Here is a 15,777-nt window from a genome sequence, read left to right on the forward strand (position 1 = left end):
TTTACCCTAATATATTTCTGCGTAATTTAGATTTAAATCTGTCGTATTTGCGTACGATTCACTTAAGAATAATTAAGCAAATCGTTTATATAAATAAACTATGAAATTAAAACAACCTTTGATGCTGCATAATCATTATATGCTTGTATGCTGCTATACATCTTCTCCCACTACGAGTACATACTTCTATATTTAAAATTGCATGATTGGCCTAAATATGATATACGAATGACAGTTGGATACAGAATGCTGTACTACTGAGTTACGATATCAACGATCGAGAAGAGAATCTTCTCAGATCAAATCAAAAATTATAAGAAAGAGAAACTTAATATCAATAGTTCTCTTAATGGATTAGCTACCCAGAGAGAGAGAGTAGAATAGCTATCAATATAAATGCTTTATTTACTTATATACTGATATAAATTATATAGCCGATAAAGTGTAGAAAGAAATACATAGTGTATGAATTAATGGATACCTATTTTCTACAACCAAATATACAAATCTTGACAAGACACTCTATATTTGGGATTGTATTTTATTTATTACAAAGATCATGAATAAACGATGAACTACAACTATTATGTTCTACTGCCAATTACACTTGACAAACAAGTATGCATCTTTTACAGTAACCGTTGCATGATCTGATAAATAAGTGTCTCGTAATACTAAAGATTTGTTAGAATATGCGTGCTCTCAATCTTCTGATATGGGACAACGTTAACTGGAAACAATTTTAACGTATTCATTTAACCCAAGGCGGGAAACAAAGTATAGATCTATTCCAAAACCAGAAAGGTTGACTCATCATTAAAGCCAAGAAGAGTTGTGCAATATAAAAAGGATCAATTATTTCATAGCAGCAGAGTTATTTTAGTCCGATAAAGATATACTTTTCAATTGTATCAATTTTTGTCAAATACCACAAAATCAAACGAGCTCGAGGGCGAGAGAGTAACCATTTAGAATTGTCAAAAGAGGTATAAATTGTTTAAAGTACATTGATTCGTAATTGTTGATGTGTATTCTGGTTTCCAAGACAGCTAGGAAGCTGCTCTTACGTCATGACTACGTACACTTTTGGCTGTCGCCCTGGAAGCCCAAGAAAGACCTGAGTGTAAAATTACATAATCGTCTCCCCCACCACGCACATGACGTATTTGAACTAAGCTCTGAGGCGCCACGCACCCCCTAATATAAAAATTATTACGTCATGATTTTGCTGCACCACCTGCGCCATTGGATCGGTCTGTCACGGATTGCCCCCTTTTATTTTTGACGTTTATAAATAAACGTTTGTTATCAGTTGGGGGAGGGATGCATAAGCTCACGTGTAATAATAAAACAATAAAGAGAATCTCATAAAAAGCTGTTTGATGACACTATGTATTTATTTATTTTTCTTTAAAAAAAAGGATGCAAATGTCATATCATCTTGCAGATGACCTGTTAGTTATATATACATGTATTTATCTAAAATGTTCATGTTAAACTTTCCACAATACAGATTGAAGATAACAGAATAAAAATGACAGAGTTTTAGTTATAATAAATCAGTAACACAAGGGGCGGGAAAAAAAAGAGACTTTTCAACTCTTTTTTTTATTTTTAGATAACCATTGAAGTTCAATAATGCTACCTTTCCTTGTATAATTGCCTCATATTTTAGATCTAACTTTAAATATTTGCTCGTGATTTTTCTTTTTACACATGTCATTGAACAGAAAATATCGTGAAAAATTCCATTTTTTTTTTTTTAAAAAGAGTATGACATGATTTATTAAAGGGGGGGGGGATTTGTTTTTGTCTAAATGATGATATGATACAGATGGATAAAAAGGAGAAATTCGATACATGCCATTTTTTTTTTTTTTTTTTTTTTTTTTAAAAAAATTTACCAAGTTCCAGTTAAAGCGCGTTCCAAGGTATTTCGTATATATCCGTGTGTAGGTTCACAAAAAGTACGATTTGAATCCATTGGCACACCAGGTGTTGAATTCATGAGATCACAGAGATACCTATAATTTTCATCCTCACCCAATTCTTCTGGTTCACCGACCAAAGCATCCTGTGTGTACAGTGGCGTCCGATTGAAATGATGATGGGATGGTTTTCGATGTTCTTCTAATAGACTCATGGTAGCAGACGGTAATTGATTTAGTTTTTGAGTAGGTGTTGTACAATAAGATTGGGTATCTGCGGCTGTTGTATTATACCGTCTTGGCGTTGTTGTTGTTGTGGTGGCTGAGGAGTAGGAGTAGGAGGGTTCTGTTGTGATCGATTGGTGGTGTTTAAAAGATTCAATCTCATCTATCACTGCATTTTTTAAATCAGTGTCATTATTGATTCTTTCAAAGTCGTATTGGTTGGGTAAACGTGAAGGAGGTACGAGAGATTCCTCAAGAGGATCTGAGAAGGATTGAATGAATGGACTTTTCAATGCTTCAGCTACATGAGGTCTTTTCATGGGATCTAATTCAAGTAGAGATTTTAAGAGGAGAATACCTTCGGTTGGACAGGAAGGAAAAAGAGCATTGAAATCCACAGGATCAGTGGGAGGAGGTAATCCATCTGTGGTACATAGGTTTTGAATATGGGCAAGAACAGATTCGGATGGATCCCAAAATGAAATATCTTTGGGTAAACCCAGGACTCCCAATATTTTATGTAATTGATCTATATGATCTTTACCCTGAAAAAGAACCCTTCTTTCCAGAATTTCGGCGAAAATGCACCCCACAGACCAGACGTCAACTTTTATTTTTGTTAGTTTCAACTAAGTGAAAATGGGGCTCTACAATAATGAGTGACTTACTTGCAGTGCTGTAATTTTGACTGCTAATCATGACCTCGGGTGCACGATACCACCTGGTAGTGACATATTCTGTAAGATAGCAAGCACTGTCTGTTTGATCAAACACTCTGGCCATACCAAAATCACAAATACGAAGATCGCAATCTTTATTGACTAGAATATTTGCTAACATTATGAAGGAGCGGAGTTAATACGCTTAACATATTTTCTGTCTTTTTTTTTTTTATATAATAATAATAATACCAGGTTTTAAGTCGCGGTGAATGACATTAGCTTCGTGAATGTACTTTAGACCTGAAAGTAACTGAAAGAGAAACCATTGGCAGTGTACTGTATCGAGAGGTTGTTTTGAATGAATGACGTCGTGTAAACTTGCGTCCATACAACCAAAGATTAAATAGATTTCTGTGGCACCATGAATCATATCCATGTCGAATAATTGAATGATGCGTGGATGATTATTAAAGAGACGCAGTAATTTAATTTCTCTGAGACATCGTTTGGTAAGTAATCTTTTGTCAAAGACGCGATAGACTTTTTTGATGGCACAATATTGTTGATGCTGTACATCAAAGGCGGAACAGACTGTACCGTAAGAACCTGCGCCTACTTTACGAATAATGCGATATCTGGCATTGACCGTAAATGTTTCATTGTCCTCTTCCTTTGAAATGGGCACAGTTACAAAATTAGCATAGGCCATATCGGAAGGAATGATAAACAAAAAAAGAAGAAAGAAACTGGTAAAAAAAAAAAAAAAAATACTCATAAAAAAAACATATTTCATCACTTTTTTTTTTGCCAAGCCACGGTTGTTATTCCGGCCATCTTTTTTTTTTTTTGCTTACTTTCAAAAAAAAAAAAAAGGGAATGTTTAATATACACGCCACGTTTTGAGGCACACCTTTTAAGAGAAAACCGTGGCGCAATACCTAATGTGCTCATATTCTGTAACATTTTTCTTTTGTTATGAAAATCTCGGAGAAGCAGCCTAAAAAAGCAATACTTGGCAAAGTCGTGTACACAACCATTTTTTTTTTTTATCACCCGGGCTTTCATAACTTTTCTTTTTTTTTTTAATAATAATAGATGCTGCGGAGGAATGAGATGAGCTGAGTTTTATCATTTATGCTGTAAAGTAAACTCATATTCATTTTAATTGTGGTATCACTCTTTTTTATATATAAAAAGAAAAAAAAAATCTCTGAGTGATGTAAGCATAAATACACAGTGGGACTTTTTTTTTAAAAAATAAAAATGGATTGATTTTTTCTCTTAGTGCAACGCAAGGGTGGTACCAGAACTCCTTAAAGAAATTTCATTCGATACTGACAAAAAAAAGGTCTGAATGATTTTCAAAAAAAAAAAAAAAAAGATAGTCGCCATTCTCTCCCACGCACGGTGAAATCTATTTTTTTTTTTTTTTTTTTTTTTTTTTTTTTGAAAAAGGGGAAAAAAAAAAGTCAGTGATACACAACTGTACTTGTCCAAATCAGATTCCAATGAAAAAAAAGGTCATTTCCCCACAGGTAATAATGAGATCAATTTTATCCTTGTGGGAAATACCATCTTTCTTGTTAGGTAAGTAATGCTCTTTCAAGAATGTCCGAGATTTAAGGGTTAATAAAAGACGCGTTAAATCACTTGTGATCCCCAAGAAGAAGAAGAAGAAAGAGAGAAAAGAGAAAGACCTTTTTTAAAGGCGTCTTTTGTAAAAAGGAGTGGCTGAAAAGACAGAGAGAGAGTTTCGGAAAATGCCTAAACCGGTAAAGAGGAGGGAAAAAAAAAATGCGGCTTTTATTTGTTTTATGGAACTCCTTGTGTAATCCCAACGTTACTTGACATGTTTTTTTTTTTATATAATAAAGTTAAAATGCCAAGCAATCATCTGTGAGTGCGCCTATCTCTCTCTCTCTCTCCCCACCCAGCCCCTTGCAGCTTAGTATGTGGGCTTAGATACACTTCTTTTGACAGTTCCGTCACTGTTTGGGATTCAAGGAAAAGTTTCCCTCCCTTTTTTCTTTTAACAGTATAGTTTTACATTCACTCAACGTTTTCTTGTGTAATCCAACTACATCTATTTACAGTCACGGTCTGAAATAAGGTTTCAACTGTTGTATTACACTTGAACGGATACGTTTCCGTTTTTACGCTGCCTATAAAAAAAAAGTTTTTTTTTTTTTCCTTTACCCCAACCATTTTACTTTCTTTTTAATAAAAAAAATGGCCGAAGATCTTCCTTGGGATAATGAAAAACCTTTGAGTATTTCTCAACTCTTGAAACAGGTACTACTATTACTCTTATGTGTTGGTCATTTATTTAAAATCCAAAGTTTAGTCTATGAGATCTGTAGATACACTTGTCTCCAGCAACACGTTATTGGACAAGATGTCTATCCATCTGAACGGTTTATTACGTGGACAAGAACCTCAAGTGGATAAAGCAGTTCAATTACTTGACAATATGTTCTTGCACGCTTCCAAAGCAATGGAGAGCGACAGTGACAAACAAGTCTTGTCTGTTTTAAAATGTCAAGTCTCTAGTTTTATTGGTGTTACATTAGGCGTTAAACCCTTTTTGGAACAGCACCAAAGACAACAAGAACAAGATTCGGATTCGGACTCGGATAATGAAGAGGGTAAGCTCTCTTGGTTCTCTGCACAGGAAAAGGAAAATACCCGTCATGATCTCTGGGAAGAAAAGAAAAAGTATCACGAACAAAATAATTCGGATATCTATGCCCCTGAGCATGCTGAGCATGAAAGACTTCGTCAATTAGAGGAAGAACATTACGGTCAAAGTGCAGGTAGTGGTGAAGAAGAAGAAGATGAGGAGGAGGAAAAGGGTAATGGTTCTTCTTCATCTGAGAGTGAGTATGAGGAAGTGATTGAAAGAGTCGCCATCAAGTCGCGTGAGATTGGTGGGGCTGGTGGGTTTGAAGTAGTTCGTCGTAAGCAAAAGAAGAAGAAGACCACCATCACTACCAACTTTACTTACAGTCACAGCAGTAACACGTATGATAACAACCAAGCACAGAACAATGACAATTATAACAACAACAATAATAATTATCGCAGACAACCTCCTCGTCATCGTGTGCGTATTACTGAGTTTAGACCTAAAATGCTGGAAAGATTACCTTGTGAACAAACATTTTGTATGCCCGTCTTTTTCCCTTCTGAGGATAGTTACAGTGTAAGTGGGGGGGAAATATCAAATAGTATAACGAAGTGATTGACATTTTATATAATTAAAAATTAGGTTTTCCATGCTGCATTAGCATCTGCTAAATCTACCTTGTACGTTTGTGTGTTCTCTTTGACCGATAATGATACAGCGGATGTTTTGATTGATGCTTTTAATCGTGGTGTAGATGTCAAGATTATTACGGATAATGATCAAATGGATACACGTAAAGGAGCTGATGTGATTCGATTGAATGAACAATACGGTATTCCTTTCAAGAAGGACAATAGCGATCAATTTATGCATAATAAGTTTGCTGTCATTGATAATAAGACTGTCATTACCGGTAGTTTTAACTGGTCTGCTGGGTAAAAGAAAGAAAGAAAGAAAAAAAAAGAATACTTTAAGGGGAACTAAAAAAACAACTGTTTTATTTTTTATAGTGCTCGTTTCAAGAATCGCGAAAATATTATTGTTACCAATATTCCTTCTGTGGTTCATTCGTATGCTCAAGAATTCCAAGAGTTGTGGAACTACTTTTAGAAATCTATATTTAGGTGGGAGGGGCTGCAATAATAAAAATGATTTTGTAATATTAGCATCATAAAAGAGTCATTCTTCTCTATTTACAACAACTTAAATTCAGAATGTTTATATTGAAATCAGCTCTTTTTTTAATCATCAGCAGGATACAATCATGCAAAAAACAATAGTTAGTAAAAAAAAAGGTCATTGTTTCTTGCGGGGGGGGGGGGGGACAGGGGAAGACTATATTAAAAAGAAAAAAAGGTGTTTTTTTTAATTTAATGCAAGTGTGTCGTATACTTAAGCAATATGAAGTGTGATTTTTAATATACGGGAGTAGATACAGGGGGTGGACCTGTATTTTCTTTTTTTTATGAAGATGATGAAAATTAGAGGGAGTGTGGTGATAAGATACTAAATAACAATGACACATTTTTATCATTTATTTACATTTGATTATTACATATAGCCTCCCCTTTTTATAAATTAAACACGGTGGGGAGAAGCTTTTTTTTTAATTTGTTTTGACGTTTGGGTAGTGTCATACTTGATTCTCTTTCCCCAAACAACGGGTTGTCATGTTACTGCTTTTTATAAACATAATAATAAAAAAGTCTAAATTTGACGAGCTCCATTCGTTCTGTAATATGAAAGTGAGCGCGTAAACAAGATGTATATAAAAAAAAATCACGTTTTGGATCACTGGTGATAATAGAGGATCGTCATTGGATAAGAAATGACAAGTTTTTTTTTTTTTTTTCTTTGTCATGAAACCCAAAGAGTCATTTTACAAAATACAAACAAATTGAGCAGAAATGGGATTGGATTGGTTAAAGGAATACACAGCAGGCACTTATTTGGTACGACAATAAAAAAAATCGTCATTTTTTTTTTTTTTTGCCCGTATAGAGTCGATGGTAACACAGGCCCGACTGTCATGTGCACTATGCCTATTGTGGTAACTTTATTCCTAAAAAAAAAATAGATCGAGAATAAGGTTAACAATAGATGATTTAACATGTTTCTAAGGCATTCTTGTGGCGTATCCCAAAAAAAAAAAAAGTGAGATCATGTGTGTATTTCAGTGTGAGTCTTTTTATTCTGCAATCTTTTTTTTTAGAGTTTGAAAGCTTTCTTTTTTAAGATGCCTAAAAAAAAAAGCCTTATTGGAAATAATGGGTTCAAACCATTTTTGGTTCATTGCCGGTTTTTTTTTTGTATAAAAACTGTTACAAGACCGTTGCCTAATGATGGGGTAGGGTTTTTTTTTTTTTTTTTTGTGTTCCATCAGCAGACATATATAAAAAAATAAGGGGGGCGGGGGGATATTTAGGAATAATTCGTTTTTTCCTCTTCCTCCTTTTTTTTCACTTTTATTCGACCATTATGACTCCTCATCCACTCAACATTAAAAGACACTTTATAAATAAACCAGCCATTCCAACCAAACAACATTGTTTAAAAGTCAAGCAATTACTCGAATGCAAACAATCGTCTTCAGTCATTTATGTAAAAGGTAAAAGTGAAAGCACGCGAGACAACACAGATGTGGATATGGAATTTCGACAAGAGAGCAATTTTTTCTATTTAACAGGTAAAAACAAGAGAAAATCCCATTTCAATTGAAAAAAAAAAGGGATCTTAACCATTAAAAAAAAAAAAAAAAAGGTGTGGATGAACCAGGATTTCATGTGATAATTCATTTACAAAAGGAACGAGTGTACTTGATTACACCCCATATACCCGAAAATGACATCTTTTGGAAAGGACCTAATGACAATACCAGAGATCTTTTAGAGAAATACGATGTGGATGAAATCGTCAACGAGTCAGATCTTCCTCATTTACTCTCAATGCTTTCACCCCAAGTCACCCATGTACTCGATACCACGCAAGCAACCGAACTCACCCGACGAGCGCCCATGCTTGTAGGTCTTGTTCATACCGAATTCTTATTACCAGCCATGAACGAAGCACGATTGATCAAGTTCTCTTGGGAAATTGACATTATGCGACAAGTGACTTATGCTTCCTCTCAGGCACATATTGCTTTAATTCAACAATTTCAATTGGGTATGACAGAGACTCATTTAGCAGCCTTGTTTCGATGGACATGTGCATTACAACAGATTTATAAACAAGCTTATCTACCCATCGTCGCTTCGGGTCCTCGTGCTGCTACCTTACATTATACAAAGAACAATCAGATCATACCCAGTAACACGCATACATTGGTTCTTGTCGATGCGGGGGGTGAGAAATTATGTTATGCCAGTGATATCACTCGCACATTTCCTGTTCATGGCACCTTTTCACAAGAATCAAGGGTCATCTATAACATTGTCCTCCAAATGCAAGAGGTAAAAAAAAAAAAGAGAGAGTCTGATAATGATATTTAATAAAATGGCTCACTTATCTTTTTACTTAAAAAAAGGCGGTGCTTTCAAAGTTAAGACCGGGTGTGCTATGGTCCGATATGCAGGAATTGGCCATGAAGGTCTTGACAATTGAACTTGTACATATAGGTATCCTCAAATGCCGCCACGGAGATCAATTAGAAGAATTGATTCAAATGGGTGTACCTAGTGCCTTTTATTATCACGGTAAAAGTTTTTAGATATATATATAGATAGAAATCACAAGACTAAAAAAAAAAACTTATTTATAGGTCTGGGTCATTCCGTTGGACTCGATATTCATGATGTGGGAGGGTAAAAAAAGACATAAATAATGTAGTAAATTGAATAAGAAGCTAACATGCTAATAGACGCAATGTAAAGTCAGACGAAGAAGAAGACACGTTTGAATTTCTATGTAATCGACCGTTGGAGAAAAACATGGTATTGACGGTAGAGCCTGGACTGTATTTTAATGAAGAAATGTTGGACATTTGGATCCAGTATCCCGGGTACGAACAATATTTTGACTTGGCTATGCTGGATCGATACCGTATGGTGGGTGGAGTTCGAATTGAAGATACAGTCGTCATTACAGAGGATGGATATGAAAATCTAACAAAAGTACCTAAACAAATACATGAAATTGAAGCTCTCATGAACAAAACTACAGCCCCTCTCTAGCATTTTTAGAAAAAATTATTTTTAATAGCATATATACTTGCATTACCCTATTTAAAACCCTCACTTAGTTATTAAAAAAAAATATACCAACTGTTGTACATATATAAAAAGATTTTATTTTTTTTCGTCCCCTATTTACCCAGCAGTACATGAATAATGAATGATGGAGCAGGTGAAGGACAATAAATGAGTTATCTAGGAAAGAATGAGTTACCTAAAACTCCGTCCACTGAGGAAAAAACTCCCCCTCTTCTAGATGATCACGTCGATCTTTTTTTATTGTGTAATGTTGGCATATTTTTGAGGAAGGGCGTCTCCGAATTTCTTTTCTTTTTTTTTTTTTACCTGGCCCCCCACAGAGAATAAACAAACAAAGAAGTAGTTCTTTTATGATTTGTCATATAGAATACCAGTTTTTTTTTTTTTCTCTTTTTTAGCCCTACATTCTTGTCCCCCCAACATATCTTTTTTTTTTGTTTGGCTGTAAAAATGCCAAGACTTGTGTCTACATTTTTTCTAATAAAGAAGGTATATATAAAAAAAAAAAAAATTCCGGATCCATTGCAAATAAGCTTTTCTCTTTTTTTTTTGGGGGGGGGGGGAGGAGGAGCTTTTTTGTTTCACCAATAAATCAACAAAAAATTATTGCATACAAAAAAGTCATTTGATGTAAATGACAGGCAGATATGCTTTAAGAAAAGTTTATTATGCCGGTCATGAAACGGACATGAAGTTATTTTGGAATAAGAGAGAAAGAGAGAGAGAGAGATTTATTTATAGATGTGTAAGGGTAAAAAAAAAAAAAAAAAGAAAAAGAAGAAAAAAAATATGTACAAGAAATGTTGTAAATGAGGTTATATATATGCAGAAGGTTGCCGGTGATATTATTGTGTGTGTGTTATTCATAATAAAATAATAAATAATAATAAAAAAAAGGACTGTGTATGTTGAATGCTAAGAAAGAGAGAGAGAGAGAGAGAGATAAATAAGAAAATAGATGAGAAGGAAAAAAAAAAAAAGTTATACCATACAGGAGAGAAAAGAAGGGTAAAATAATTAAAAAAAAAAAAAAAAATTAAGCGTGTCCAACAGCAGCACTGAGAGAAACAGAATGATGATGATAAAGAGGAGTAGGATTGAATGTAGATTGCTGAGAATCGGATATAGCATACAAAAAGGCGTCTAATTGAGTGGCTGCAGCTTGAATAGAAAGTGTACTAGAGTCATTGGATGCAGTGACAGCAGATGTACGTCGATGATGACGAAGTAAACTATGAGAGGAGGAAGCCAAGGTGGCTCTGGAAGGATAACGTTCTAATAAAGATGGATCACGGTCTAAAGCCAAATAAACAGTTGAACCAAGTCCATCCACTGTCACTGCATCCAAGTTACCACCCCAATGACTAGCTAATGTCTTGGCCGATCGCCATCCACTCAGGGACTCCCATTCTACACCTGAATAGTCCGTAGCATCCACTGTGGTAGCACCTGTATGAGAAAGCACAGATCCACAGGTAGGAATACCCATCGGGTCACGAGGAATACCAGGTAACAAGTCTTCTTCACAGAGTGGAGCGGGAGAATCCAGACGAAATCCAATACTGGTCGGTCCTCCAAAGATGCGTAAAGATAAGGGGCGAGTTGTATTTCTAAAGGTCTTTTGAAACCAGGTGGATGTGCGTTTGATATCCTCATTATGCACATGTTGTGCTTTTAATGACAAGAGTGATGATTCATACAGTACACGATGCAACATGCTGGGAATATAAACAAATTCCTCCTCTTTTTTGTTGTTGCGTTGATCACACTTTTTAATATCGATATCTGGAATGAGGGTATCCGTTCCAAATGCATTTGAAAACGCTCGTTTAGCATCATCTACTGCTCCATGTGCAATTTCTTCTGTACAGACCTTTTGAGCATAATTACTGGTGTTGTTCCAAGAAAGATGTTGATCTACACACATTATTTAGTATACTTAAGAATGCCAAGACATTTTTTTTTTTTTTTTGGTAGGGGGTAAGCCCTTATTTTAAGGAGAATTATTATCATATATATTTACCAAGTAAAAGATGAATACCATAACCAATGGTATTGATATTCTCCATTAAAGTAGCAGAAGAAGATGTGGGTGAAGATAAAAGTGCATATCGAAGACGAATAAGGTTAGTAGCTTGACTTTGACGTAAACGAGTCAAGACGGAAGAAAATGCTTTGGGTGAGGTAGCCATCAAGGAAGGATGTAAAAGTGTACAGATATCACGAAGATAGCTATGAGATACATTCCGAATGATGGGTGATCCGAGTGAGTCATGAGATAAGGTGGATAATAATCTCAAAATATGTGTGTATCGGATTGGCAATTCAGTTGAAAGAAATTGAGCTGAGGTAGCTGCAGGCTGCTGACTATAATAATAATAATAATAAATAAATAAATAAACAAACAATTCATATTGTCTTATAAATGTCAATTATGCTTGTGTTACCTTTGGTTGCTAGGTCGAAGATGAGAAAGCTAAATAAAAAAGTTGATCTCCGTTAGAAACTATGACAACCTTTTAGTGTAAGTCATGATTAAATTTACCGAAATACGAGTCTCGTGTGAAGACCATAATCCAGCTAAAAGACGACGAGGTAAAACATTAATGATTTGCGATTGAAGCATTGATAGAAAAATAAAAGTAAAAAAAAAAGAGAGAGAAATGAAATAAACTGAAAAGAAAAAAAGCTTGAAAAAAAAAAGTCCTTTATATACTTGATGGTTTCTTTGATTTCCATTAGAAACAGGCCCCTTGCATTGCAGCATAGATAAACTCACCTCTCCCCCCCCCCTTATTTCTCAGGTACATCCTTTTTCTGCCCATAATTACACCCATCTTCTTGTCTAGTTACACCTCCCCCACCCCCCAAAAAAGAGTATATTAACCTCATAACCAATGCAATGTCGCCTTTTATTTTTTTTTTCTCCGGTAAAACCATGTTTTGACAAGTTTGCATTTCAATCTAGAAAATCCATGCGCGTGTGTGTATGTGTGAATGTGTGTAAGCGCGCGTTTTGCCACCGTCATTACCCTTTTTTTTTTTTAGCAGCCAAGAAAAAGAAATAGAGAGAGAGAGAGAGAGATTTATAGGAGAATGTTGTACTAAAATGGAGACCCTTCCCTTCACCCCCCAAATGATGAATAATAATGGAGAAGGGGATTTTTAGGTTGTTTCACTTTTGTTGTTGTGGGGGGGGGGATGAAAGAACCCATCAAAAAAAAGTAAAAATGTCACACAGCATGAAAAAGCGTAATATATATTTTCTATTAATATGGTAATAGAGTCAAGTATGATCTTTTTTTTTTTTTAGTTCATTATGAAATGATGTCCATTAAAAACCTAGTCTGTCCCCCCCCCCCTCTCTCACGCGCAACCATTCAAACAAAACCCTTTTTCGCGTTATTTCCCCTTATTGTCCCCCCCCCCATTATGCAGAACAATCTTTCCCTTCTCTCAATGAAAATTACGCAAGAACCCAAAGGCAGTTCTTTATAAAATATTATATCTTCTTGGCGTTTTCCGAGAAATCCATTCAACATTGGACCCTCTCTTCCCCCCCAAAAGTCCATGCATCTCAATCGCCACATTTTATTGCTTCTAATATTAAAAATAATTTTTTTTTCTTTCTTTCTTTTGTAGAGCAAAAAATTGGTTTTTTTTTTTATAGAGTAGAGTAGAATTTCTTGTTGAAGCAGAAAATTGTTTTTTTTTTGTAGAGTAGACAGGCCCTTTTTATAGAGTAGAGTTTCTTATTAGCAGAGCTTTTTTATTTTACAGGGTAAGAGAGTAGAGCAGAAAATGGTTTTTATTTTTATTTTTTTACATTTATTTTTAAGAAAAAGAAAGAGAGAGGCATGGTTATTAATAGATGTTGAGGTTTATACAAAAAAAAAGGGGGGTGTTGAGGGGTGTAAAAGAAAGAGATTTCATATATATATTTGTTTGTTTGAGTAAATGCATAATTAATAAAATAATAAAAAACGAAAGGCAATGTTAATATGTAAAACAAAAAAAAAAATCTTTTTTTTTAGTTCATGGTGGAAAAATCATGGTGATAGACAGGTTGATGCTGATGCTGTTGTTGTGTTGAATTCTTCATTAATTGGGCATTGTATTGTGGACACTCTTTATGGTTCACCAATAGACTTTTTAACTCCATGATTTGTTTACGCAACGCCTCTGACTCCATCTGAAGCTGATCATTGTCATTGGCCAAGTACTCCACACGTGTTTGAAGATTCGAAAGCCACTGCTTCTTTCTCTGGCGACACTTTAGCGCAGCTAAAAAAAAATAAATAAATTATTGTTTAGTATCTTATATAAATGTCATCTCCCACCCCCACCCCCTTTCTTACCCAGTCGGTTGCGTTCTAAAAAGTTCTTTCGCTTTTCCTCATCCTCGGGTAGTTTGACCGTGCGTGTTCTCTTCTTGGGTGTCTTTTGTTTACTATTATTTACAAAGTGTGTTTGCTGATAGACTTCATTTGTGTGTCGCTTGGGTCGTTGCTGCTCGAATTCAAACTATAAATGACTTTTTTATTAATTGCGTGATCTTTTTAATAATAATAATAAAAAAAAAAGGACTTACATGCGCTGCTGCTGCTGCTGCTGTCGCTGATGCTGCTGATGCTGCAGTAGCAGTAGTAGTGTTTATCAGAAAAGTATCATCACTGTTATCATCGTGATCCGATACAGAAAAAGCATCTATTGTTTGAGCAGTGCGGTTTAGTGAGGTCCCCGATATAGTAAATTTTAATTATTTTCAACGTACCATTATTGACGGAATTATACGAGTAAGAAGACGTATCGGATACCCAGACATCGATCATGCCATCTTGGGTTATCTTTGAGTGATCATAATCATGCTTTGGTGAGGCTGATGAAAAGCTTTGTTCGAAAGGATTGGTTTCCTGGGCTATTATTTTAAATTTCTGTAAGTATTTACTTTCTGGAACAATTACAACCGAACAAAAAAAAAGATGAATTTTACCTTGATTGCGATTTACTGCTGTAGCGTTCATTATATATATATTTATTAGATAAGTTTTTTTTTTTTTTTTGTGTGTAGAAAGAAGAAAATAGAACAAAAAAAAAAAAAGTGGTTTGAAGAACGAGAAAAAGAGAGAAATCGATTTAAAAAAGAATCCTTTCCTTTTTTTGTTTATTTTTATCCTCATTTTAATGCGGATTACATCATAGAATTGCCTTTTTAACGATCACACAAAAAAAAAAATATCATTGTGGTCCCTGAATTTTCTAAAACGCTTAATATATTTTTTATCTTGAAAAAAAAAATGACGAAACTGGTGAAACTTTGGGTCTCCTTTACCGAATTCTTGGGTTTACTTTTTTTTCTTCTTGCCTTTTATAGGAATTTCTTTTTTCTTTTTTCTTTTTTTCTGTCTTGTCCATGTAACCCTTCTTTGCTGTTTTTTTAATTCTGTTGACAATTATTTGGTGTATAAAATGGGGAGAGAGAGAGAGAAAGTGCTTTCTCTATGTACTTTAAAAAAAAAACAACCTTGTTTCTGTCCATCAAATGATGTATCAATTTATTCTGGTTTTTAAAAAAAAAAGGTGTTTTCATCGGCATTTCAACTAAAACCTTTTTTAGCATCGTCTTTTTTTTTTCCTCCGTCTTGAAAGAAAGAGAAAGAACTTTTTTTTTCCTAAAAAAAAAAAAAGATATACAGAAAGCTGATAAAAAGTTTCTCGATAAAAATTCGTTGGCAATCAAGAAATTTCACAAAAAAAAAAAAAAAAAAAAAGAAACGTTCGAAAAGCTTCTTTTTCCATCTTGGATAGAACCAAAGAAGAAAGGAATTTTTTTTTGTAGCTCCCCCCCCCCCCCCCTAGAAAGAAACCAAATCCCGAATAACAGAGAGAAGGAATGGAAAAACATCTGTCAGTCAAATGGGATAGAGAGTGTACGGGTGGAACGATTTCTTTCCAAAAGGGCTAGACTCTTCTCATAAAAAGTGGGCATATTTAATAAAGAGTGGGGCACATAATAAAAGTGTCTAATAACAAATGTCCCCCATCGATCTCTTTTCTTTAATAATAAAAAAAAAAAGAGTCATGTGTCGATCCTTTTTTTTTTTTTTTTGCTAGCAATCGATGGG

The 15,777-nt window shown here is 34.7% G+C and overlaps 5 protein-coding genes across 5 annotated transcripts; 2 read left to right on the forward strand and 3 right to left on the reverse strand.

The window, feature by feature from the left end:
* Positions 1 to 1,754: 1,754 nt before the first annotated feature.
* EV154DRAFT_529424 (kinase-like domain-containing protein) lies at positions 1,755 to 3,556 on the reverse strand. The gene is made up of 3 exons (XM_051603670.1): positions 3,065 to 3,556; positions 2,822 to 2,986; positions 1,755 to 2,760 (listed from the first exon to the last, which is right to left on the reverse strand). The coding sequence occupies exons 1-3, from the start codon at positions 3,522 to 3,524 to the stop codon at positions 1,901 to 1,903; spliced, it is 1,485 nt and encodes a 494-aa protein (XP_051451328.1). The 5' UTR covers positions 3,525 to 3,556; the 3' UTR covers positions 1,755 to 1,900.
* Positions 3,557 to 4,857: 1,301 nt separating this feature from the next.
* EV154DRAFT_473961 (uncharacterized protein) lies at positions 4,858 to 6,613 on the forward strand. The gene is made up of 4 exons (XM_051597946.1): positions 4,858 to 5,107; positions 5,160 to 6,017; positions 6,084 to 6,376; positions 6,452 to 6,613. The coding sequence occupies exons 1-4, from the start codon at positions 5,045 to 5,047 to the stop codon at positions 6,549 to 6,551; spliced, it is 1,314 nt and encodes a 437-aa protein (XP_051451329.1). The 5' UTR covers positions 4,858 to 5,044; the 3' UTR covers positions 6,552 to 6,613.
* Positions 6,614 to 7,816: 1,203 nt separating this feature from the next.
* Positions 7,817 to 9,747, forward strand: EV154DRAFT_529430 (peptidase M24, structural domain-containing protein). The gene is made up of 5 exons (XM_051603671.1): positions 7,817 to 8,127; positions 8,202 to 8,893; positions 8,968 to 9,136; positions 9,202 to 9,244; positions 9,301 to 9,747. The coding sequence occupies exons 1-5, from the start codon at positions 7,920 to 7,922 to the stop codon at positions 9,611 to 9,613; spliced, it is 1,425 nt and encodes a 474-aa protein (XP_051451330.1). The 5' UTR covers positions 7,817 to 7,919; the 3' UTR covers positions 9,614 to 9,747.
* Positions 9,748 to 10,688: 941 nt separating this feature from the next.
* EV154DRAFT_556520 (uncharacterized protein) lies at positions 10,689 to 12,278 on the reverse strand (the record flags this gene model as incomplete). The annotated part of the gene is made up of 4 exons (XM_051605357.1): positions 10,689 to 11,569; positions 11,676 to 12,019; positions 12,100 to 12,128; positions 12,198 to 12,278. The coding sequence occupies 4 exons, from the start codon at positions 12,276 to 12,278 to the stop codon at positions 10,689 to 10,691; spliced, it is 1,335 nt and encodes a 444-aa protein (XP_051451331.1).
* Positions 12,279 to 13,342: 1,064 nt separating this feature from the next.
* EV154DRAFT_607479 (uncharacterized protein) lies at positions 13,343 to 14,778 on the reverse strand. The gene is made up of 5 exons (XM_051607613.1): positions 14,646 to 14,778; positions 14,427 to 14,570; positions 14,244 to 14,359; positions 14,011 to 14,176; positions 13,343 to 13,936 (listed from the first exon to the last, which is right to left on the reverse strand). The coding sequence occupies exons 1-5, from the start codon at positions 14,674 to 14,676 to the stop codon at positions 13,683 to 13,685; spliced, it is 711 nt and encodes a 236-aa protein (XP_051451332.1). The 5' UTR covers positions 14,677 to 14,778; the 3' UTR covers positions 13,343 to 13,682.
* Between the last annotated feature and the right edge of the window lie 999 nt (positions 14,779 to 15,777).

This window comes from Mucor mucedo (genome assembly GCF_025094135.1).
Source record: "Mucor mucedo strain NRRL 3635 chromosome Unknown EV154scaffold_192, whole genome shotgun sequence".
NCBI classification, from domain to species: Eukaryota; Fungi; Mucoromycota; class Mucoromycetes; order Mucorales; family Mucoraceae; genus Mucor; species Mucor mucedo.